This window comes from Coenobita brevimanus, chromosome 67 (genome assembly GCF_032717465.1).
Source record: "Coenobita brevimanus isolate Jiangsu-jjx chromosome 67, ASM3271746v2, whole genome shotgun sequence".
Lineage (NCBI taxonomy): Eukaryota > Metazoa > Arthropoda > Malacostraca > Decapoda > Coenobitidae > Coenobita > Coenobita brevimanus.
In genome coordinates this window covers 1,790,422-1,814,808 of record NC_137020.1, presented here as the reverse complement: position 1 = coordinate 1,814,808, position 24,387 = coordinate 1,790,422, and the positions used below count along the sequence as shown (strand labels likewise).

Sequence of the window (24,387 nt, the reverse complement as noted above, 5' to 3'; positions counted from 1 at the left end):
ATACATCTTACATATTTTTCAGGTAAGTACTCGGTAGAAAATAAAGACTCTCACCTTACCAGCCACAGGGATCAAAGTGTTATAAATGACAATAGTGGGGAAAATACGGCCAAACGGTGTGCAGTCCGTGGTGGCTCACTGACACATGTCGAAAGAAGCTGCAGTTTCGGCACCCAGTGTTGAAGAAATACATTAACTGAAAGGGCTCTCGAGTCATCGAGGTTATCCTAAAGTCCCTTATCCACACGATCAACAAGCTGGCCTCAAAAACAGTGTGGTGTTGCCACCTCTTCCCAGTCTCACACCAGCACCAACAACCACCACAATTACGGTGCCATCCATGTACCCCGCTAGCATAATGCATCCCCAGCTCCGCAGCACATCACGCCACAACCATAGACACCAAGCAGAAGAGTCAAGACCAATTAAGTGTTTGTGACGGCTCTGTGTCATCTAAGCACTATGCCCACTGTATGGCAGGTAGAGAATCCACTGGCACCTCCACCTCACAATTCGACCCCCGGAAGATCCAACAAGGAGAGTGGAACTAGACCCAAAGAGTACCCAAGGGTGGCCTGGTTGACAGTATGGGCTGTTTCACCCACCGCACAGGAAGAGGAGCCAATGAGGCATTAACAGTATCACCCAACAGTATGACTGGCCACAGCAAGAGGAAGAGGACTGGTATCGAATATATTTTCCTCTAGAGGATGTTGTATTGTGTGTTTAGTGGTAAAAAGCACAAGTTGAGAAGTGTCATCATTGTTGAGAGCAGAAGATAATACCAGAGAGCTTTTATTACTAATTTGAGTCGGATTCATACCCAGAGACTTATCTCTAGTCTCTGGTTAATAATTCATACTATTAATTATCTAAAATGACTGCCAAAGGTGAATCAGTTTTTATCACCCATTTTTAGCACCATTATATCTCATGAACGGCTTGAGCTATCAACATGAAACCTTCAGGGTATCAAGACATTGCCAAATTATTGGACAAGTTCGAAAATGGGCACTCAGGGTCAAGGTCAAGGTAACCAAAATGGCTGCCAAAGGTCAACTTTAATATGGACTGGCTTTTGTGAAACGCGGTGACTGAATTCAGTAGAGTTTTGCTAATTTTCTTCACATTTGATTTTTAAGTAGCTTGTAACTTAGCCTAAAGCATTATCTGGCAGGCGATTAGCATTCGGCTCCCGAATGTTTTTCTTTCATTATTACCGTACTGTGATTGCCAAGCTAATTCATGAGTAGAGTAGCCGTTTAATAGTCCAATAGAGGAAATAGCTTAAGTCTGGGAATTTTCACTCAAGGAATGAAACTTGCTAAAGATATACTTTCTTGTTTTGACTTCTGTGATAAGGTTGGTAATTTCTACATGAGTGTGTTTTACAATTGAAATTATTATTACTGAGTATGCGGGTGAGCGTCTGTAAGTGAGACGTATGTGACTGAACAGTGTATGCTGTAGAGATGGGGTATTCGTATTCAGTAGTCTATTCTTTGAATGCATTCGAATACACTATTTATCTGTATCTGAATTATTCTTATATCATGGAATTTGCATTTACGTTCAAATTCATGGGAAGAGTGCCCGTATTCATTAAATAATTATATATGTAATTTGTCGAATGCACGCAGATTCGTTGTCAGAAATAACCAGCCATTTGACTGCTAATTTCTGTCTGAAAGCATAGAGAGGTAAACTCGTATACAGTGTTCCGAGAATACTTTTCAGTATTTATTATTATTATTATTATTATTATTATTATTATTATCATTAGTAGTAGTAGTTGTAGTAGTAGTTATAGTAGTTATGAATTTTAAAATATTTACTTTATACAAGTGATTTATAGTTTTTTAACTACATATTTCGAAAAACAAGTAAATATATATATATATATATATATATATATATATATATACGGTGTATGTTACACCACGTTTGTAATATATAGCTTATACATACATGCATATATATATATATATATATATATATATATATATATATATATATATATATATATATATATATATATATATATATATCGTGTCCGCTAACGAAACTTGTCTTCTAATGACACGCGTAGCGGACAGCTGGGGCTCTAACGAACTGTGTCTTCTAACAACACAACGCAATAGTTTCTGGTTTTCTTGAAATGTTGTTAGGCTTCCCTTGGTTTAATTTCTCTCATCCTTTAAATCGGCATAAATGATCTACGTATCCCTTGTGCTCCAACACGCTACAATAATACGGGTGTGTCATAAACGATTCTCAAGTGGTGTCTTGCAGTGATTTATATTTCTTCAATGCGTATTTCAGTTTTGCTCTCATTGTTGTGTTGTGTCATTAGAAACGTTTCCTTAGGACCACAGTTGTCCGCTAATGAAACGCGTTTGGTTTAAAGACAAGTTTCGTCAACGGAAACGACATATACATTCATTTCAGGATTGAATTTCAGAGGAGATGATGGCTCAAAGCAAACAGTTGCAGTATCTACCTGAGTTTCTGAAATACGGCTTCTCTGAGCTGAGAGATCGGGGAATGTCCATCCTCAGTGTGTCCAGTGCCTTTAAGTCCTCATCAAGGAATCTGTGGAGTGTGGAGGAGAACAAACTAAAACGTCACTTGTGTTCAGTTCATCCAATCTTTGTTGAAAAGCCCCTAAGTTACTGGAAAGATAAGGAAGAACAGGTAAAACGAAGGCTGATTGATGCTCCTTCATGCTCAGTTTTTTCTTTGCGGAAAACTTCCTTGGCGTCGTTTGAAGTGGCATGGCATAGTGCAAGATGCAAAAAGCCTCATAACATTGGAGGGGAGCTGGTAGAACCAGCAGCAGTAGCTGCTGTGAAAAATACTTCTGGGGCAGATGTTGCTAAGAGGATTGAATTGGTGCCACTTTCTAACAACAGCATCAAACATCGAACTGATTTCATGTCATTACTTATTATGGATCAATTAATTGTGGCGTTGGAAAAAGCAAGAAAATTTTCATTGCAGATAGACGAATCTGTGGTCATTGCCGGAGAACTTCAACTCACGGCCTCACGGCTTTTGTGATTTGCAGAGATGACAGGATTCTGGGGGAATTTCTGTTCTGTAGTGTCCTGTCAACAGCCACAACTGGAGGAGACATCTTTGTTATGGTGGGCATATATATTTTTTTTTTTTCAAGAAACACAACTTAGACTGGTTTAACTGTTTAGCTGTGTGTACTGATGGAGCTCCATCTATGTAGGTTTGCTACTCGAACTGAAAGAGGAAACCCAGACGTCACAATACTTCACTGTTTCTTACATCGGGAAAACTTGGCCTCTCTATGTCTCCAACCAGAACTCCATGTGGTTCTGGATGATGTTATCCAAATTATGAATTTTATCAGGGCCCGAGCTTTGAACTAAAGCGTTTTCCATAAAATCTGTGAAGAGATGGGATCACATCACAAGGACTTACTTTTCCACTCTCATGTCCGCTGGCTGTCTCGAGGGCTCATTCTTGAACGGGATATTGACCTAAAAACTGAAGCAGAAGTTTTCTTCAAGAGAAGAAGCATAAGCAGACCGACTGCTTCAAAGATGCTGCTTGGGTGGCAAAGCTGGCTTATGTAGGCGACATCTTCAGGCACCTGAATGAAATGAACTCAGCCATGCAAGGCCGAAATCAAACTATGGTGGACATTAATGAAAAAATTGGCTAATTCAAGAAGAAACTTGCACATTGGAGAGAAAGATTAGTCAGGGGAAAAACGGGTGCTTTTCCAGAGCTGAGTGCAGTGCTGGAAGATTCATCGGAAATAGCCCTTGCTAACGTTAAAGTGGCTTTTCTAGATCATTTGAAGAAGCTTCAGGAGGAAATGGACAAATGTTTGCCAGAAAATGTCAACCTATGTCAACATAGCTGGGCCAGGAATGTGTTCAGTGTGAACGTCAGTGAAGTTGGAGATGATATGCCAGGTTCTCAAGGAGTCCTTGTGGATTTCCAGGAAAATCAGGTGCAGAAGCAACGTTTTGAAAATCTCTCCTTCTCTAGATTCTAGGCTCAACACAAGGATAACCCTATTCTGTCTCGTGGGGCTGAAAAGGCTCTTCTCCCTTTTCCAACAATATATCCCTGTGAACAAGGATTTTCAGCTCTTGTGACGATCAGGACTTAAGTAAGGAACCATCTGGATTCTCAGCATGAGTTGCACTGTGCTCTACCTATCTTATAATGCCGAATTTGGATAATCTCGCCCATAAAAAGAAGGAACGTCACAGTAGTCACTAAATGTTTTCTTCCTTTTCGTTTTTTGCAGTGAAGTCCTGAAGAAAGAAATTACCAAATTCCTGTCATTAGTGTGATCATAGAAAAGCATCATCATGGTAAGCACAATTTTTGTTTACTACATTTATCAGCAAAGAATCAGTAGTCAGAAGGACTCACTCATGAAGATGCATCATGGTTGCCAGTCAAAAGAGTGTTTTCCTTTGATTGCCTAATTTTGCAATAAATTACATTTACATGAAGCTGTGCCTTTCATTTTCTTCGATAAACATAAGAAATTTTGAAATTTACTTTTAAAGTTATATTCAGTAAAATTTATTCAAGAAATTTTAATAAATTTTACTTTATGCTGTCCATTGCATTTTGTCTAATAAACTGTATTGGATAAAACTAAAAGAAGAAACACTGAAATTATGTTTCTGCCCCGAGGATCAGCAAGCCAAAAAAAATAATTTTGTGTTCAGAGTCACGGCCAAAAACATTAGGGAAACACTGTTGTACACAATCTCCAAAAAGGCAGCATAATCTGGCAAAAAAATAAAATAAAATAAAATAAATAATAAAAAGTCTCCCTGGTAACCATATGTTATAAAATTCAACTTTCCCTATGGTCCAGTACCATTATAGCACTCCATACTTGCCGAACAATGTCGAAATGACCGAGAAAGCGATGTGTATTTCCATAAATAAACCCTAAGCACGACAAAACTTAATACCATGAACACACGACAGTACTTCCTTAAACCTTTGTTATAGCACGAAAGTTATCATTACAAAAATCACAATACACCCCCTTTTTCACTGTGTGCTTCCAACTGAGCAAATTGCATATTCATGGTACACAATACATTACAGTTCTTTTTCTCCTCAGTTTCCTGTACTTTCTGGCCTATATTTCCCATCTTTCATGACAGAGTTCTCTCCTATATTCATTAACCAAATACCGTTTCCTTATGAAAGTAAGTTACCCTCCTCATTTACGTACACTGGAATACTCACCGCTCCTCATATAAATACTAGGTAAATAAAGAATTAGTGATTTAAAAATGGAGAATAGGGATTGGTAAAAACAGGAAGCAAACAAGGAAGGATAACTGTTGAGCATGAAAAACTAGTAAGAATTCAAGTAACGCTGACAGTATAAACCCACGAATCGCTTTTGACTCTGGTATTAGCAGTTTGTAATGAGCCAAAACAGGGATTTGTGGGTTTACATTGAAAACTTGAATTCTTGCTAGTGTTATATGGTCTCCAGCTCTCCAGCGATCCGTCCTTGTTTATTTGCATCTTTTAGCAATCTCTGTTCCCCATTTTTAAATTACTATTTTTTTATTTGCCTACCTTGAGTACTTTTTTATAATCCATTTATGAATGAAACAATCAGAATTCATGCGTTTTCATTACCATTAAAGCTTTTATGTTATGACACTAAACACTTGGCATTTTCTAATAATTTTCATTGTTGTGGTGTTGTGGGTTTGCACACACTGATTGTTGGTTGTTATTTTAAATTCTGGTCTTCATTTTGTTTCAGTTTACTATAAATAAGAGGCCTCTTACAGTAGACATTGATTGTTTCAGAATCTCTATATCTTGCTGGTTGATTAAACAAAGATAATTTTTAAGAAGTTGTACTGAGTAAAATCTGAAATGTTATATTTTCAAACTGATTACAAGACAGGATCAGAATCTGCTGTTTTGTGCTTTGGACGACAATTTTGCATAATAATGGGTAGCTTTTGTTTTGTGTGTGTGTGTGTGTGTGTGTGTGTGTGTGTGTGTGTGTGTGTGTGTGTGTGTGTGTGTGTGTGTGTGTGTGTGTGTGTGTGTGTGTGTGTGTGTGAAATTGAAAATGCAACACTACTACATTAGTTACAGTAATAATTGATGCAGTGGGCACTTCTTGTGCCTCCCCCATGCCCTCTTCATCTCCTCCTCTGCCACTTCCTCGTCCCCTTCCTCCATCTCTTCCTTTCTCCGTTCCTCTGCGCCCCCCGTGCAGTTGACTCGTGAGAAGGTCACTGTCACGATGAATATTATTCCAATAACGTTGAAAAACTGATCCAAGTTTGGCGTTAGTTCACAGTGTTTGCTTTAAGAAATGGTCAGGATATCATAACTTGGTCACTTCCAATCAGAACGCAAAACACAAACCCGCGTTTTTCAGTTGTGTCACGTGACATCTACACACAAGCCTGCTGGGACTTCAGGGATGAACTAAAAAGCTAAATAAACCATTGACTTAAAAAATAAAGTAACGGTGCAAAATCGCACCAGTGCGTGTTAATTACACAAAGACTCTTTCCCACAGTGGTGCTTCATTGCCAGCGTAAGTGATCAACTAGCTAGTGTTTTCCACTTCGTAATGACGTATTACACTATTAAATTTAATATAATCACGCTGTTAGTGATGAACTATTGATACTTGACGGCGATTCCGTACTTGAATGGCTTCTCACGTGCTTGCAAAGGCGCAGAGGAATCTCTATGTATCCGGAAAGTAGATGATTATATTTCGATTAAGTGTTTTAAAATAGGCCATGGACACGCACAGTGACCCATTAAGTACGACTGGCTTGTTTTTATCCCGAGACACAGAACAGATTTTCATGAAGACCTGCGAACAATAATATGAATATTAACAATATGAACAAAGTGGCAAATTTCGAATGTACCTAACTTTCTTATAACAATTCTTTTCCATATTATCAATACTTGGCTGATCTAAATCATTGAAGAGGAATCCTCTGGATGTTGTTTCAAGAATAAGTTTGCTTTCTAAGATGGTTTTTAGGTGACTTCTATTTAGTTTTCAGTTAATTCCTGGGCGATCCCTATTATGAACCACCACCATGGTTCATGATACTGCCAATACTCCAGGACACGAGTAAATCATGAACAATAAATCCTAGATGTTCACGCTGGGAGAAATGAAGTACAGACAGGAGCACGATAAAGGCCCGAACCCACTGCTTGGAAGCAGAAAGGAACCTTCCAGCCAGAGTTTTTTTTTTTTTTTTTTTTTTTTTTTTTAATAATTGGTCATCCAGTCATACTAGCAACAACTGATCGAGTGCCAGGGGAAAAGACTCGGCAACGTCTCACTTTCGTCATCCCCCCGAGACAAAATAAGGTATTATGGCAAGCTAACGTAATGTAAAGTTAGGCCTAAGTTTGTTAGGTATAAGTTGGTTAAATGTGAAAACACGGCTTTTCTGGTGATTTTTTGTTTTGATTAGCCGAGTTGTTTCATCTACTCCTGAGGTAGGTGCGGCACCGCCTAATCATTTCTCGCTGAACTCGTTTCGAAGTGTTACCAAAAAAAGAAGACGAAAAAAAAAAAAGCTGCCCGCCCAGGCAGGAAGCAGGTAGTTCCACTTGCGCGATGGTGTCAAGCATATTGCGTCACTGCAAATAACTGATTTATTCATCAGCTGGGTGCGTGTAAAGATTCGTAACAAAATGCCAAGACAACGTCCATGTGTCGGGAGACCTCAGGGACATATTTTGCTGCAATTATAATTTAATGCACGATTGGGTGTTGGGCTGCAAGGGTGTCAACCTTAAAATAACAAAAAAATCTCATCCATCACACAAAAGATAATAAAAGACCATTGCCCAACTACCCTGAAGAACTTTAACTGCATCAGTAGCATAAATGAGATTAAGTCTTCTGAACCAGAGATGTGTAATGAGAGAGGACGGAGCAAGCTTAACCCATGAACTGCAACATAACAGTCGGAGCCATTCCGAGGTGCACTGTGACGTCATACAGCTTCAGCGTTGGATGAAACGATAATTTTTCTCATTTGTGAGGGTGGGGGGAATTTGATGAGGAATTACTAGACATATATCATTCGGAAAGAAGATTATTATTATAAACATTTGTTTTGCACTTGCGGTGCACCTCGGATTTCCAGCCTACTGAAGTTTATAAATCAAAGATATTACCTACTTTAAACAATGAATGATCATCTACCTTTACGACAAAAATGCATATAGTTATTTAATTAAAAGTGTGAGCCTATAACCATTACCTTATAATTAGTCTATCATACTTAAGTGGCTCGAGAGATGGTTCCATTAAATCTTAATAAGATTAATATATTAGCTTATATACTGTGTTTACTTTGTAACAGCATATTTCTTATCAACAGTCAACAGTTTTTTAATTACTTTTAAAACTGCTAAAGAAATTCTCTTTGGAATTACAGTATGCAAGTCAAAAAGAAAACTATATAATTCCTTCACTTCAGGGAATGTTCATGGAAGTGTGGGATGTGAAGGTGGGGGGGAGGGGTGTAAGAGGCACTGCTGTGAAAATGTAGATATATGTGTTGGAGTTTTGTCCTCTGTGAAACATGACAGTTCAAACTTTGGTAAGATGTATTCTTGCACGGTTCTTTTTGAGTTTCTATGCCTCTCCATCTGCCCTCAGACATCCTCAGGCACTCAGTTGGCATCTTTGGCATAATGGGGGACAGTGAAATGTGGAATACACGTGTGAAATGGAGAAGTATTAGTTTGTACAGACTTTTCTTATACATATTTACTTCATTTATTGTCATTTTTTTAACAAGAATAAAAATACGTGTTGTTATGACAAAATACATAATATCAATTATACTATACTGAATGTTATGCATAATCCAGTAATTATATGTTTTCCTCGAAATAGTACCACATGAAGTTATTCACTGTAATTCTTCGTGGAACTTTGCTGGACATTACACATTTATTACACACTCGCAGCTGTTACTAATTAACCCCTTGCCGAGGCAAAGGGTACAATGAATGTTTGCGCGGGCCACACTGCAAAATTCATGTGAGGCACAGTTAACATTAGTTATAAAGCAGTAATTCAGGGGAGGTAAACTACCTTAAAAATGATCAGCACAGCAGTAGTTAATTAGCACACCTTCCTTGAATTAGGTTCACTTAGTAGGAAACGTTAATTGGCCCATGAACACAACCATCAACAGAGGGAAATTGCCCATGCTTGGTAAATGAAAAAGGGCATTATTTTTGTTCAGTGTGATGCATTCTACAATTTTTCAAAAAAACATGATTTCTGAAAAATAAATAAATTCCATGATGAATGTAAGGCAGCTTGTACAAACCTCAAGATAAGGAAGTAAAGGAAATCATCTTCAAATGGCTGTTTTTGTTATAGTGAAGACAACAATTTTGAATACCCGGCCTACCAGGTCTTTTATATATATATATATATATATATATATATATATATATATATATATATATATATATATATATATATATATATAAGGAACCAAGGCCAGGAGCCCACAAATCCTTCCCTCCAAGAAGAAAACAAATATAACAGCGACCTAAATTCAAGAACCGTTATTTCCGAGATGCCTGGACACACTGCTTTTGAAAGACTGGAAATCATAGGCAGGAGGAAATACAAACAGAGGGAGACAGTTCCACAGTTGACCCGTTGTATACCTGAAGGACTGGAAGTAACAGTTAACTCTTGCTGTAGAGAGTTGGACAGAAAAGGGATAGGAGTTTGTTGCTAGACGGGTGCTACGCTCCCGCTGTAGTGGTGGAAGGATGCAAGCAGACAGTTCAAAGGAACAGTGACCACTGAAGCAGTGACAGAAAAAAGATAAAGATGCAACAGTGTGGCGAAGAGACAGAGGTTGAAGAGAGCCAGTAAGGGGAGAAGAGTTAATGAGATGAAAGGCCTCCGACTTCACCTTGTTGAGAAGAACTTTACGTGGGGGAGCCTCCCCAGACATGAGAGTCGTATTCTAGACAAGGGCAAATAAAACCCGTGTATAAAGTCAACAACTGGGCAGGGGTAAAGAAAGAACAGAGTCGTCTTACCACACCAAATCTCTTGGAAGCAGATTTTACAAGAAATGTAATATGTTCTTTCCAAGATAAATTCCGAGAGACTGAAACCCCATGTATTTTTAAAGATGATGCAGGATTGAGCTGGATATTGGCAAAAATTAGAGGGTACTCCTGTGAAAGATTTACTCGGGTTGATACATGTAAGAACTGAGTTTTTGATGCATTGAAAACCACAAAATTATTTTTACCCCAATCAGAGATATAAGTCAAGCCAGACATTAGGTGTGCCATAGTGTCATCCCTTGCATGTTCGACGCTGCAGGAAGTGAATGGAGAGGTGAAGGGTGGAGTCATCAGCGTATGAATGAAGAGGGTTAGACATACAGCTTAGAAGGTCAGTGATGAATAAAGGGCAGAGAGTTGGTGAATCTCGCTTTCCCTCCACCCAGAATGAAGTCCTCAGTCAGAATACTGCTGGGGTCTCTTCTCCCATCACCCACTCTGACTTCCAAGTATCCCCACAAAAAAATAAAGAAGCACTTACCAACGACCCTAATAAATCCGAGCTGCTTTCTGACTGGCTTGGTGTTGACCTGACACATGTACACGCCTTGGTCCTTCTTGGTGAGGTTGGTGATGGTCAGCACCCATGCCTGAGCCTCCTGGGTGGCTGATATGCGTGGATTCTTCGTGATGACTTGCGTAGCCACTGTGAGCACTGTGCGACCACCCGTCCCTTTGTAGATCCATGCCACCTGAACAAGAAATAAGACAACATTAACACTCTCAGGTTCATATGACTTGTGTGGTGACTGTCACCACTATGCCACCACCCATCCCTTTGTAGATCCACGCCACTTAAACAAGATTACAGTGCAACATTAACATTTTCGTGTTCATATGACCTATGTGGCCACCGTCATAACTGCGTGACTATCCATTCATTTCTAGATCAGCGCCAACTGAACAAGTAAACAGTGAAACATTAACACTCCCAGGCTGATACGATATGTGTGGCAACCATCAGTAACGTGTGACCACTCGTCTCTTTGTAGATCCATGACACTTAAAGAGGAGGGGAACAATAATCTCATTATATAATGGAGAGAGAAAATAGATGGGGATAGAGTAATGAAACAGGGCAAGAACTAGAAAGCAAAAAAAAAAAAAAAAAAAGAAGAAATGGAAACCAGTCCCTTTGTGGCTCCATGTCGCTTGTGCACAATGAAAAGAGTGAGAAACAAAATAATTTCACCAGCTTTTAGTGCAAGGGAATAAAAGAAACTAGAAAGAAATAAAGTACAGTATATGAACAGTTTCTTCCTGTGCATTATGATAAAACCTGGGAAATGCATACCCAATCCCGCGTTATGCATGTCGATTTGAAAGAACTGCAAAATAATATTACTTCATCATAAAGGAAACTAGTACCCCAGTGTAAAAAAACACACGGATTCAGTGATGGCATAAGTGAAGTGGTGATATCCCAGGATACACTGAGTGAGTATGTGAGCAGTAGTAGTAGTAGTAGTAGTAGTAGTAGTAGCAGTAGTAGTAGTAGCAGTAGTAGTAGTAGTAGTAGTAGTAGTAGTAGTAATAGTAGTAGTAGAAGTAGTAGTAGTAACAACGGTTGTAGTAGTAGTAGTAGTAGTAGCATTAATTAATGGATGGGAGCCCATTCAACAACATGTACTAAGGTATCAAAGCAATATCTGCCCTTCTCCCCCAATTTTGTGTCCTTTATAAGTTACACAGTAGGGGCTGACCCCGTGAAAAATGTTGGAAAATTTAATGTAGTGGAAGACATTATCAAGGAATCAAACTAACTGACCTGAGAAGGTTTGCTGAAATCTGTGCTCACTTTCTCCAGTCTCTGATTGTTTATATTTTGGGGAGGGGGCTGACCCCTCAAGAGTCATTGGGTGATCACATTCCCCTAATACCGCATGACGGATGAGAGTCTATTGTATAACATGTACAGCGGAACTGCGTTATATGCTGAAACGATATGCAATGAATCATTTAATGCATGACGAAAAGTTATGATTTTTTTTTTTGGTATACGATAGCATATTCACATATACGACCTTTATGACCTTGTACAAAGCCTCTCTAGACTACTTACGATCGTTGTTTTTGCTTATAAAATAGCCAACACGGACGCTTACTGTCCTTTGTTTGTTCCAAGAAGGCCTTTGAACTCATTACTGTAGGGTGTGCTAGTCTGTGATAAAACAAGTGTGTGTTGGAGTCTAAGCAGCAAGTGAAATGAAATAACGAGCAGTTTACGTAGTTTAAAACAAATTTTCAGACTATATATTGGTGGTATTAAACAAGTGAACTGCAGTGAAGTGAAGTACCTACTAGTCTGGATGAGTTGCAAACTTAATTTTAGACTTGTTCCTGGTGGTAAACAGCAAATAATAGGCAGTGAACTGAAATAACTACCGTATCAGATAAGGTGAACTGCACACTTGGTTTTAGACTCTGTGGGCTGGTGACCCTTTGCCAAAAGCATATCGCCATCTAACCCATTATGTAAATGCTCGACATACAATAAACCGTTATGAGATGGATTTTTCAAACACATCTCACTGTAAAACGAGGGCGATCTGTACAATGATACCAAGGCCATATCTGCCATCTTTTCAATATATCTGAGATTCTTCTATAGGTGGGGGACTGACTCTCTCCCCCTCCTAAAAATCACGGTTGATAATTGTACACAGTGGAGTAACCAGCCAAACTTATGTAGACGTTTCATTCATATCAATCAAATAGCCTATGAGGAGCTGAGGGGAAGATAGACACGCACATAGGCAGCTGAATCTCATGCAACGGTATAGAGTGATCTATGAAAATGATACCGTCTTGCTTCACGGGGTTGATAATTGGGGGAGACGGTGGCTAAATAGGCAGAGAGGTGGCCTGAAGTCCTAATGGACTCAGGTTCAAATCCAGGCTGAGGCAGGGAACAGTTTAGGGATTTGACTTTCGTTAAAGCAGACTTAACTTACCGGTATCTACCAAAGACCCGCCGACACATCGTAAAAACAATACCACTAATACCATCTCACCAGCCCTGTATGAGACATTCCTAGCATGTATTCAGTATGGACGGTGGGTGTTTGTTACCGCCGATGTGGTGACACGTAGAGGTGTATGGTATGTAGGAGGACTACTGGGCTTTGGGTACCGGCTGTTAAACCTATGTCCAGATCGGAAATATATTTTAAAAAAATAATACTGCAAAAAAAAAAAAAAAAAAGCCAAAATGATGGATACCATTGCCTTTGGAGGTACACGCAACGTGGAGAGAGAAGCTCATCATTAATTTTATCTCATCAAAGGGGAAAGGAGGACAAGTGGCAGAGTAATGAAACAATTATAAGTGCGACTAAATAAAACCAATATAAGAAAGGCGTAATGTATATCATTGCACTAGGGTTCTTACGGCCGAAAATTATTATTTTTCTTCAAGTCTTAATCAGGCATGCATAGCAGTAGGTATAATTGTTTGTTTTCCTAGTAGGCTACTTACAACAGAAAAACAACATAAGATATTACAATAAGCCAAGACTCCAGCAGTCTCATGCTGTTAGTCATCATCTTCTTCATCTAATCCTATGTTTCCCCAAGAGGAATGTAGGAGCCTGGGGCTAGGCAAGTTGGTCCTAACATTTAAGATGTGAGTGACCAACTTCACTCATCCCTGAGTGGCATTACGTGAGCAGTAAACCCCAACCACCCCTTGGATATAAACCTGCACAGGCTCAATCCGATTGGAGAGCCCTAATTACCCACTAACCACCAGGCGCCACAGTTTGGTTACATGGTTATCACTCAGCGTAGTAAATGGTTTCCTGGTGTATGCAAATGGTTTCCTGGTGTACAGGAAACCATTTGGTTTGTCACTCAGTGTAAAGTCACCCATAGGCAGAAGGAAGAAGAAAGAATGAAGGAAACAAAGACAGAACAGGGGCTGTAGAATCACCAATACGCATAAGGAAAAGGAAAGAATGAAGGAAAAAAGACAGAAGAGGACGGAAGGAAAGAAGAAAGGAAGAGAGGAAAGGGAAGTCACTCGAGAGCACCGCTACATCGACTGAGTGGATGGTGTGTGCTCTCACCTACCACGTGTTGTTAGCCTCACTGTTATTCGGCATTGCTTTAAATATATATATATATATATATATATATATATATATATATATATATATATATATATATATATATATATATATATATATATATTTTTTTTTTTTTTTTTAATACAGTCAGTCCTTAAGTAACACGCGCTTGAGTAACTCATATTTCGTATTTGTACTTTCACGGTCAGCATAATGAGACAGGTCATAATCAGCACGGGGAAAATACCGAGTTTGCATGGGAAGTGTCAGCTGGCCTGGCGACACAATTTATAAGTTGCACTCGGTGACGTCACCCGCCAGACTCGCCGTGATTGGCCAGCTTGCATCCAGGTACATCCAATTCCGACGATGAGGTCAACTCTATTGTTTTAGCCCTGGACTTCGAAGAAGCCGACTTAGACACTGAAGATGGAAGTGCAGGAACAGCAATATATCAACAATGGGGATAGGGGTGGAGGGAGAGTGCCGCGGATCTACGCATCAACAACACGGGTACCCAGCCTAACTACTGTTTTGTTAATGCTATTCTAATACCATTCATGTTGTTAATTATTGTACAATAGTTATATATCTTCCAGTGTTTTACCTGATGCTGGGTATAAGTAAGGGGTATGTGTCGTAGGGTGGTAAGAAGGGGTAAAAGTCAAAATTTTGGAAAGTCACCAGACTACACTGTACCGTTATACATGCAAACATATTGTTTAAGTAACGCATGTTTGAGTACCACGGTCCTTGTCCAGCCCATATCATGTGCATTAATCGATGATTGACAGTAATGCCACCTTTATGTGAAGCAAAATGATGATATTTTGCTGGTATTTCAGATGTCATGGGAATGTGGCCATGGAGACCTGATGAAGGGATTTCTGATGAATTTATGTAATGCATGAAAACTAAAGCTAGTGGTAAATTATCTGAAAATTTGTATCTTGAGAAAGTACGTTGTTACTTCATTATGTATAAGAATTTAAAAATGTAAGTACTTCACCTACAATGCATACTGAAAGATTTGTGCCTCAAAAAAGGGGTCATTATTCTCAATGAACATTAACATTTCAAATGTGTTTTCACTGAAACTAAAACGTTCACTCCTTCATTATCTTCCTTTCAGCACTAAATGTGCTTTCTGCTGGAACAGAGGAAGCTGGAAAACTTAGTTTCCGTTTGGCTGGTCCCGATAGGTATGGGTAATCAGTCTCATGAGTTTTCCAGAATCGCAGTGGATTGCAGTCTTCCGAGGTGCAGGGGCTCTCAAAATAGCTTTTCAGTTCTGCTTCCACAGGTGATGAAGTAGGCAGAACTGGTTGGCTAGGTGTAGCCATAAAGCTATACTTTTATTTCCTTTTACTTTGGGCTATGGAAGATTGGATCTCATTTTCTTGTTGCACTTTATTGTGGCATATGTAGTACTTGCGGCAGCTTTTTTTAGTTTCTTGCATTAACAGCGTGCATGGAAAGTCATATTTACTGGATTATTAATGCACGAAATAAGCTTGAATGTGGGGTCTAAGGCAGCAGCTAAACAAAAGATAGAACGGTATTCATAAGGTGCCAGTAGAGTTTGATTTTTGTACCTTGTTTCATGTTATTGAATTCAGATTTCAGCCCTTGTGCACATGATATAGCAGCTAGATGTGACAATATTCTGACCTTGAGTGAAAATTACTACTTCACCAAAATGTGCCAAGACTACTAACATTTCAATAAGTATAGACCGATCTTGATAAGAAGGAATAGATACGGTAGTCTCTAGTTTCTCTGACTTTATATCATGTGTTTTCAGTAAGGGCTTAATCATATTACTTTCAGAATTTCATTTTGCTGACATTACAGTCTGAAGTCTGGCCTCTCCCTCTAGCAAATCTGTTGCTTGAACAGATTTATTCACGATTAGAGCAGACACCTTTCAGAGAGCTTTGAGTGGTGATCCAGCTTCACTCATTCCATCATTTACAAGTGGCAAAGTGTGTGAAGAACAGGATCATGTTCAAGAAGGAAACCGAAAGCATCATTTGGAGACTCGTACATCTACAAATTCATTACCTGATTCTGAGTCATTCTCTTAACTACTATCAGACCTACCTACCCGTAGAAGATAATGGTCTTGTTTGTGAGGTTTCTGTAAAACTAAAGAACAAGTTTTAATTTTGTCCAGTGCACTCTCTGTGTTTATATGAAACACTTTACTGGTGATCTAAATGAAATTAACTACTATACATCCTCGAAGTGAGCAACAATAGTGACCTGTAAACCTTGACAGAATAACATTACCGAGTGCAGCTTCTAGTCATGTATGATGTGGGCAGCCACTCCCAGATGACTGCTCATTTGTGTTACTCCATATATCTGCTGTAATACTAATGCTTGGGACAAGTTTCATTTTAGAGATGCACTTTGTTGGAGTTCTTTACTGTTGTTTTTAAGCAAAGATGTTAACACTTTCGCTGTCTTTGGACGCGGATCAGCGTCCAACCTGAAAGTGTCCAACCTGCTCTTTGAACACGGATCCACGTCCAAACAAAGATATATTAATAAAAAATCAAGAATAGCATGTAGCATCCCGAAAATTGGTCTGATATTACCATGATTGAATTTCTAGTTCATGGAAAAATTCGAAAAAGTGACCAAAAAACACTTATAAAATGGCATAAACATTCTTATGCGCTTTTCAGCTTATACTCATCATATATATTTCATTTGATGGAATATCATTTTTTTCTCTCTCAACTTATTCTACAAACCCTCAGCTTTCTAACAGTATAAATACTAACCCGCTGATCCAAATATTTCCTGGTGAACAAATGACTGGTATAGAATAGCTTGAACACGTGGATTTGGCACATTCTTATGCACTCTTTCAGCTTATAATCGTCATAACTACTTTACTTTCAGCAAAATCACCTTCTATGTTGTTTCATCTCATTCTACAAAGTCTCAGTCTTCTAACAGTATAAAACGAAATTCATTAATCCAAATATTCTGGGTGGAAAAAATGATCGGAAAAGGAATTAGCACGTGGAAGGGTAGGACGGCAGGAAGGTGGGACGGGTGAAAAGCAGGAGGGTTCTGTTGGCTGCAGGAGGATCAGACTGCGAGTGGTAATAAGTGGCTACGAGCTGGGATGACATATCCAGGCTCAAATATACTTAACAAATCCTTATTTTCCGCTGCTTCTACAAGTGACAATGGTTTGTACGGTGCCAGCATTAATGGTGACAATTTGTCAGTAATAAGCTTCTGGCGTGGGTGTGTATGTTTAACGTGTTGACTTCTTTCAGGTAGGTGTTAGTGTGGACTGGGTCATTCTTGTAGATGTAGAGGGACCAGCCTAAGTCCTTAACATCATTAATGCATTATTACGCTGATGATACAGAGAACAAAAACCATACAATAGTTCTAATAACACTGACTGCAGGTTTACTTCCAGCATGTGTTTTTGAGATGTCACATTCCAAAGGATGATAAAAGTGTTATAGACTGTACCAATGGAAATTTGCCTATAAAATGTATGAGCAGAAATAAGAGTACAGGACAGGTAACATAAGGTAACTGACATGTAATGAGGATAATAATATTTACCATAACGATAAAATTAAGTACGAGTATTTCATGAGAAATTCAACATTTCAGCATTAGACTTCTGAAACCCTAGCTAGATCTGGACTTCTATGTATATTTTTAGCGTAATTTCCTTGTTTCTTTTCATAACACAGAACTGAACTTATTTCTACTAATGTACAGTACTACTAATACTTCAGCTTGTCGCCATCAATAATTTACACCTGTAATAATCTACATCTAATATCGCCTATAAGCATGTATGTTATTAAGCTGGTATTGATCAAACAAACATTATATATCATACCTATAATGACCTCCAAATTTTAATTAATTAAGCAACTAAAACAGTTTTGATCTGACTTAGACTAAACATAGTGAAGGGTTTAAGGGTCAGCCATGGGAATGGCCTATTTTATTAAAGTAATAGGTTAATGGTGAACGATACTGAAGGAAGGTCAACTTTAACAGCTCTTATGTTTATACGAAACTTGGTGGAAGTGATCAGGGTAAGGCAAGGATGAAGGGTCTCGACTTTGACATCAGGCAATGGCTATTTCCATAAGTAAAGGTCATTGATTCAATTAACATGGAAAGAACAACTTAAACAGTGTTGATCCGATTTAGGCCAGACCTAATGAACTAGATGAGGGTGAAAGGAAAGAGGAATTTTGTTTAGAATAATCGGTCAAACGTCAAAGTCACAGGGAGAATCAAAGTTCAACCCATGTGAGTCGGTGTGTAAACAAGTTAACTAAATCAATTTTGACAAGATTGGGTTCAAATTGTGTGGAAACGTTGAGCCTGATACAACGCGTTAACCTACCGCTTTTAAACCAACAGGACACGATCACGTGGCAATCACCTTACCGAATATGAGCAAGCTTGGTAGAAAAGTTCAGAGAAAAGCAAAGGTGAACTGATTCGGTGTTATGAATAGTCAGTCATTAGTGAAAGTCACCAGGCAGGGGCATATGTTCTTCCATATAACTCCCAAAAGTTTCATTTGATGTTAATCAAACTTGTTTCGAATGACTGAGGATAAGCCGGGGATGAAGGTATTCCACTTAGAGAACATGTGGTCAAGGTCAAGGCCACTGAGTAAGGTCAGCTAAAATCTTTGATCCGATTTGAACCAAGCTGAGTGGAACGGATAAGATCAGAAAGGAATGAAATGATACGATTTAAAGAACAATCCTGTGAATGTTAAAGTCACAAGTTTGGATTTTAAAAAATTGACCCTTTGAACAATTATGGGGCACAGGGGGTTCACTTTGTGAATGTCCCTTCTTCTTCTTTGTTGATGTAAATGTCTGGATATAACTTTTGGTGGAATACAACCTTATCACCTTAACCTGTCCTATCACTCCAGTACGGCCTGTGGACCCTCCAGGGAAAAGTTGCCTGTGGCATTTTGGAGCCGCGGATTGGGAGGCCCTCAGGCAGTACTTATTTGATTTTCCCTGGAATGATTATTGCTTCCATGGCCGGGAGCCATCTGAGTGTGCTTTGCGCATTACGAAGGTTATTCTCTCGGGCATGGAAGCATACATTCCTTTCTCATATCCTTTGACTAATGCAAGAAAGCCTTGGTTTAATCACGCTTGTTCTAATGCTGTCCGCAACAAGGAGAGGGCCTACAAAAGGTACCGGAGCCAACCCACCCCTGAATCACATCTTTACGTTTCTGCCCGGAATCATGTTAACTCTGTTCTTCGCTCTGCTAAAAATAATTTCATCCGTACTAAATGCTCTCAACTCTCCAACTCGAATTCTTCCCGCTCCTTCTGGCACCTTGTCAAGAACCTTTCTAACAACTTTACCTCATCATCCTTCACTCCTCTTTTCTACTCTGATGGTTCTGTAGCTATTTCTTCTACTGATAAAGCAGATCTCTTCGCACAGACTTTCTCCTCCAATTCCACCTTAGACGATTCCGGTGCTGTTCCTCCATCACTTCCCGCCTCTGACTTCCTCATGGCTGACATTAAAATTTCTTCAGCTGATGTATTTTCTGCCATCACTGGCCTCAATACTAACAAAGCATATGGGCCTGATGGAGTCCCTCCTGTTGTTCTCAAGAACTGTGCTTCTGTGCTTACACCCTGCCTAGGCAAACTCTTCGCCTATGTCTGTCAACTTGTACCTTTTCTTCTTGCTGGAAGTTTGCCCTCATTCAGCCAGTCCCAAAGAAGGGTGACCACTCCCAACCCTGCAACTATCGTCCAATTGCTTGAACGTCCTGTATTTCAAAAGTTTTCGAATAAATTCTCAATAGAAAACTCTCAAGGCATCTTTCCTATCACAACCTTCTTTCCGATCGTCAGTACGGGTTCCGTCATGGGCGCTACACCGGCGATCTTCTCACCTACCTTTCAGACCCCTGGTCATCCTCCTTTCGGGACTTTGGTGAAAGCTTTGCCATTGCACTGGACATCTCAAAGGCTTTTGATCGAGTCTGGCATAAATCTTTAATTTCCAAACTGCCCTCTTACGGTTTCTATCCTTCTATCTGTGCCTTCATCGCTAGCTTCCTTTCTGGTCGTTCTATAGCCACTGTTGTAGACGGCCATCGTTCTTCTAGATCTACCAACAGTGGTGTTCCTCAGGGCTCTGTCCTATAACCAACTCTCTTCTTTTTATTCATCAATGACCTTCTAAGCTGTACATCAAACCCTATCCACCCATACACTGATGACTCCACCGTTCACCTTTCCATTCGGTTCCCACAACGCCCATCTCAGCAGTTACATCAACAAACAAGGGATGATGCTATGGTACACCTAATGTCTGACTTGGCTCGTATCTCTGACTGGGGTAAAAATAATCTTGTTGTTTTTAATGCATCTAAGACTCAGTTCTTACACCTATGAATCCATCAAAATCTTCCACAGGTATACCCACTAATGTTTAACAATATTCAGCTTAATCCTGCATCATCCTTGAACATGCTTTTGGTTTCTTTTACTCGGGCCTTAACTTGGAAAGATCATATTACATCTCTTGTAAAATCTGCTTCCAAGAGATTGGGTGTGCTAAGCCGACTCCTCTCTTTCTTTACCTCTGCACAATTGTTGACTCTATACAGGGGTTTTATCCGCCCCTGCGTGGAGTACAACTCTCATGTGTGGGGAGGCTCCCCACATACAGCTCGTCTCCATAGGGTGGAGTCAAAGGCTTTTTGTCTCATTAACTCTCCTCCTCTTACTGACTCCCTTCAATCTCTGTCTCTTCGCCGCACTGTTGCATCTTTATCTCTTTTCTATCGCTACTTCAATGGTCACTGCTCCTTTGAACTGTCTGCATGCATTCCTCCACCTCTACGACGGGCACGTAGCACCCGTCTGGCAGCAAACTCTCATCCCTTTTCTGTCCAATTCTTTAATGCAAGAGTTAACCGTTACTCCCAGTCCTTCATTTATGCAACAGGTCAGCTCTGGAATTGTCTCCCTTTGTCTGTATTTCCTGCTGCCTATGATCTCCAGTCTTTCAAACGCAGTGTGTCCAGGCATCTCGAAATGAATGGATCTTGAATTTGGCTCTCTCTTGTATTTTGTTTTTCTCTTGGAGGGAACTCTTACTGCGGGCTCATGGCCTTTGGTTCCTTGTTCCTCGCATTAAAAAAAAAAAAAAATAGATAACAGCAGCAGCAGCAGCAGCTATATCATCATCATGGTAAATATTTTACCTCGAATTCCATTGGGAAGAAAGAATATCCTCTGCTTTAAAATATTTCATTGGCATTACATATGTTGGTGCAGTAATGTATCAAAGAAATTAATTTTTAGAGAAATATACCTCTGAAAATACCATTAGAGACTATACTATAATTCTGGGAGGACATATTTTGAAAGAATATGAAAATTTCTATAACACTCTGCTTGAGTTACTTCTATGATAACATAAATTTGTTTTAACATATTTTAGTGAAATTTATGGTCCTTTTATCTTGAAATATTTGGTATCGTAATACAGTGGTTTTCCTGGAAATATATAGGTTTGTATTGCGTGAGTAACTATTATGTAGGCATATTCATTTCTAGTAATTGCTTGCTGTAATACAGAGTGTTCACAGACTTCCTGGGTTTACAAAAATTATTGCATGGAAACTGTTTAGCATACTGAATTGTAGTTTCTTATGAAAGTAGCTACTGCAACATTTTAAAAGTTTACCTTAACTTGTAACACTGCATCTCATTATGTTAAGAGGTTTATACGCAATAAGTTTTTACAAACCCAGAAGGACTTTGTGTGTCATAAAGACTTTGTAGTTAATTGTAGAGAAGTATATTTTAGACTTGTGGTCGAGCGGCTTTTATATCTTGTAGTAGTTTCCCCACCAGATGTCATGTAGTGACGGGAGAGGTAAAGAATAGTATGGGACTATTTTTATTTGTCTTGGAAATATTAAACAGGTATAATAGTATAAGTCCTGGGTAGCTACCTCCCTGTCTCGCTATCTCTCTCTCTCTCTCTGTTCTAAAGCTAATCTCCGTCTCGACCTCTCTCTAGGGTCGCTTGTCTCCTTCTAAACTCTCTTTCCTAAAATCTCGTGTAGTAGGGTGTGTGTGTCACGTATCTTCCTCATGGCAACAGAACTTTCTCACGAGAGGACTGCTGACAGCTAACTGAATCATCTCCTTACTGGCCGCTGTCGTCAGCTTTCCCCCGTGTAAGCGTTTAGCGCTGCTCGCTTCTCGCAAACACAACACCTTCTCATCATTTGACTTCCTGCTTCTATCTGTCTCTCTATCTATCTATTTATCTATCTATTTATTATGTAGTCCTATATTTGCTCGGCCGCGCGAAAATGACGTACCATCGACATTTAATAGTTATAATATATTAATACATACTACATACACATTATAATGAACTTATAAGCTAATTAAGTGAAATACATAATATTGTAAAGTAACATAAATGTATGAATATTGTAGACATATATTATTCATAGTAAATAGTGATTATTCAGTAATATTACATTTTAAATAAGTTGAATACATATTGGAATAAATGCATTAAAGTAAATTATTTAACTGTAATACAGTATGTACTTGGGTTATTATAGTGAAATGCATACATGCAAGAATAAAAATAGTTTAAAATTAAGATTATTGTAAGAGTTACTAATATTTCATTTAAAGATAATGGTACTGGTCTGCCATACATGGGTCATTCTTCTTTGTGTTATTATTATTATTATTATTATTATTTTTTTTTTTTTTTATATATAATTAATACTATATACAAAATATATACACTTCATTCAGGGTGGTTAACTGTGATGTTAACTCTCCCCCCACTAAACAATGACTCCAAATTAGCAATTCTTGCATGCATTCTGTGCATGGCCAACAGCAATACTGCAACCACAATGCAGATAATTATGAAGACAGAAGGTGCTTGGCTATACACATAATATGGGTTGAACATACTCAAACTCAAATCTTCCCAGGGCTTCATTGTTTCATTGATCAGCTGCATAGTTTCAAACTTAGGTGAAGTCAACTTAATACTTGTGCTCATGTTTAAGTCCATATCAGGCAGTGGGTGGAAATGTTTGTGTGTATGATTGAGGATGGCGTAGTGATTGATGGTGGAAAAAGTAGACATGGATGGTGTAAATACCGCACAGTAGTCTGGTGCTATGTATAATCCTGAGGCTGATGTATGAGATGGTGGTATATCTGGACAGACTATGTAAACTGATGTGTTATGAGGGAAATAAAAAAACTGCGAGTGTCCAATGCGTTGATGGTGTACAAGTTTATCTGGAGCAAAAGTGAAGTTGCAATGATGATGAATATTGTTATTGCTGATGATAGCCATTTCACAAGCGACCGTATCAGTAGGCTGAAACGTGAAAATGTACGCAGGACAAAGATGAACAGCATGTAAGGATGTGCGGCACTTTCGCTCAATCGTTGACTCACTTGCGAAAGTGACAGTGTCTCGTCTCTTGGAGACCATGATGAGTTCGGTGTCTGTGTTGATGTTGATGATGACTAAAGTGTTGTTGTTTCTATAGGGGAAGGGGTGTATTTGGTATACTGTGAACAGGTCTTCCGTGATGAATGGTACATGAACTATCACTGATGTTGGTGTTAGTGTTGCTTCCAAGTACGGGTAATATTGCATAAATTCCCTACTGCGGAACAATGGCTTCAATTTATGTGTATGTATGCCTTGACTAACTATCTGACGTAGCTCATGAACTGGGAGTAAGTCATTTGTGATCTTGCCATCACCAGCATTCGAAATTCCTTGCATAAGTGCCCTGAAATGATCTCTAGTGTTCTCTAATTGTAGTAGAATCGTGTCAATATGTTCTGTGATGATGGAGAAGTGCTGGAAAAGGGTAACGTTACCCTCCAAGCTATTTATTTTATCTATACTCTCGAGAGCTACGTTTTCTGCTTGTTTCAGATTTTTCACAATTGTTTTCATTGCTGAGTTCTGTCCTGTGATGAATTTATCTTGGTATGTTAGTACCTGAGCTATCTTATTAAATTTTTTGTTTATTTCTTTAAGGTCATCCTCTGTAGCCAATCCAAAGATGTTCCCAAGAATTGCGCCGCCAAGATCGAAC

The 24,387-nt window shown here is 39.0% G+C and overlaps 1 protein-coding gene across 1 annotated transcript in view; it reads right to left on the bottom strand.

Annotated features, from left to right (window-relative positions):
• LOC145405488 (neurotrimin-like) overlaps nt 1-24,387 on the bottom strand; it is an 87,020-nt gene that overhangs the window by 49,416 nt on the left and 13,217 nt on the right. The window contains exon 3 of the mRNA XM_080276839.1: nt 10,631-10,841. Coding sequence (XP_080132965.1) covers nt 10,631-10,841 — 211 coding nt within the window. The remainder of the gene's footprint in view (nt 1-10,630; nt 10,842-24,387) is intronic.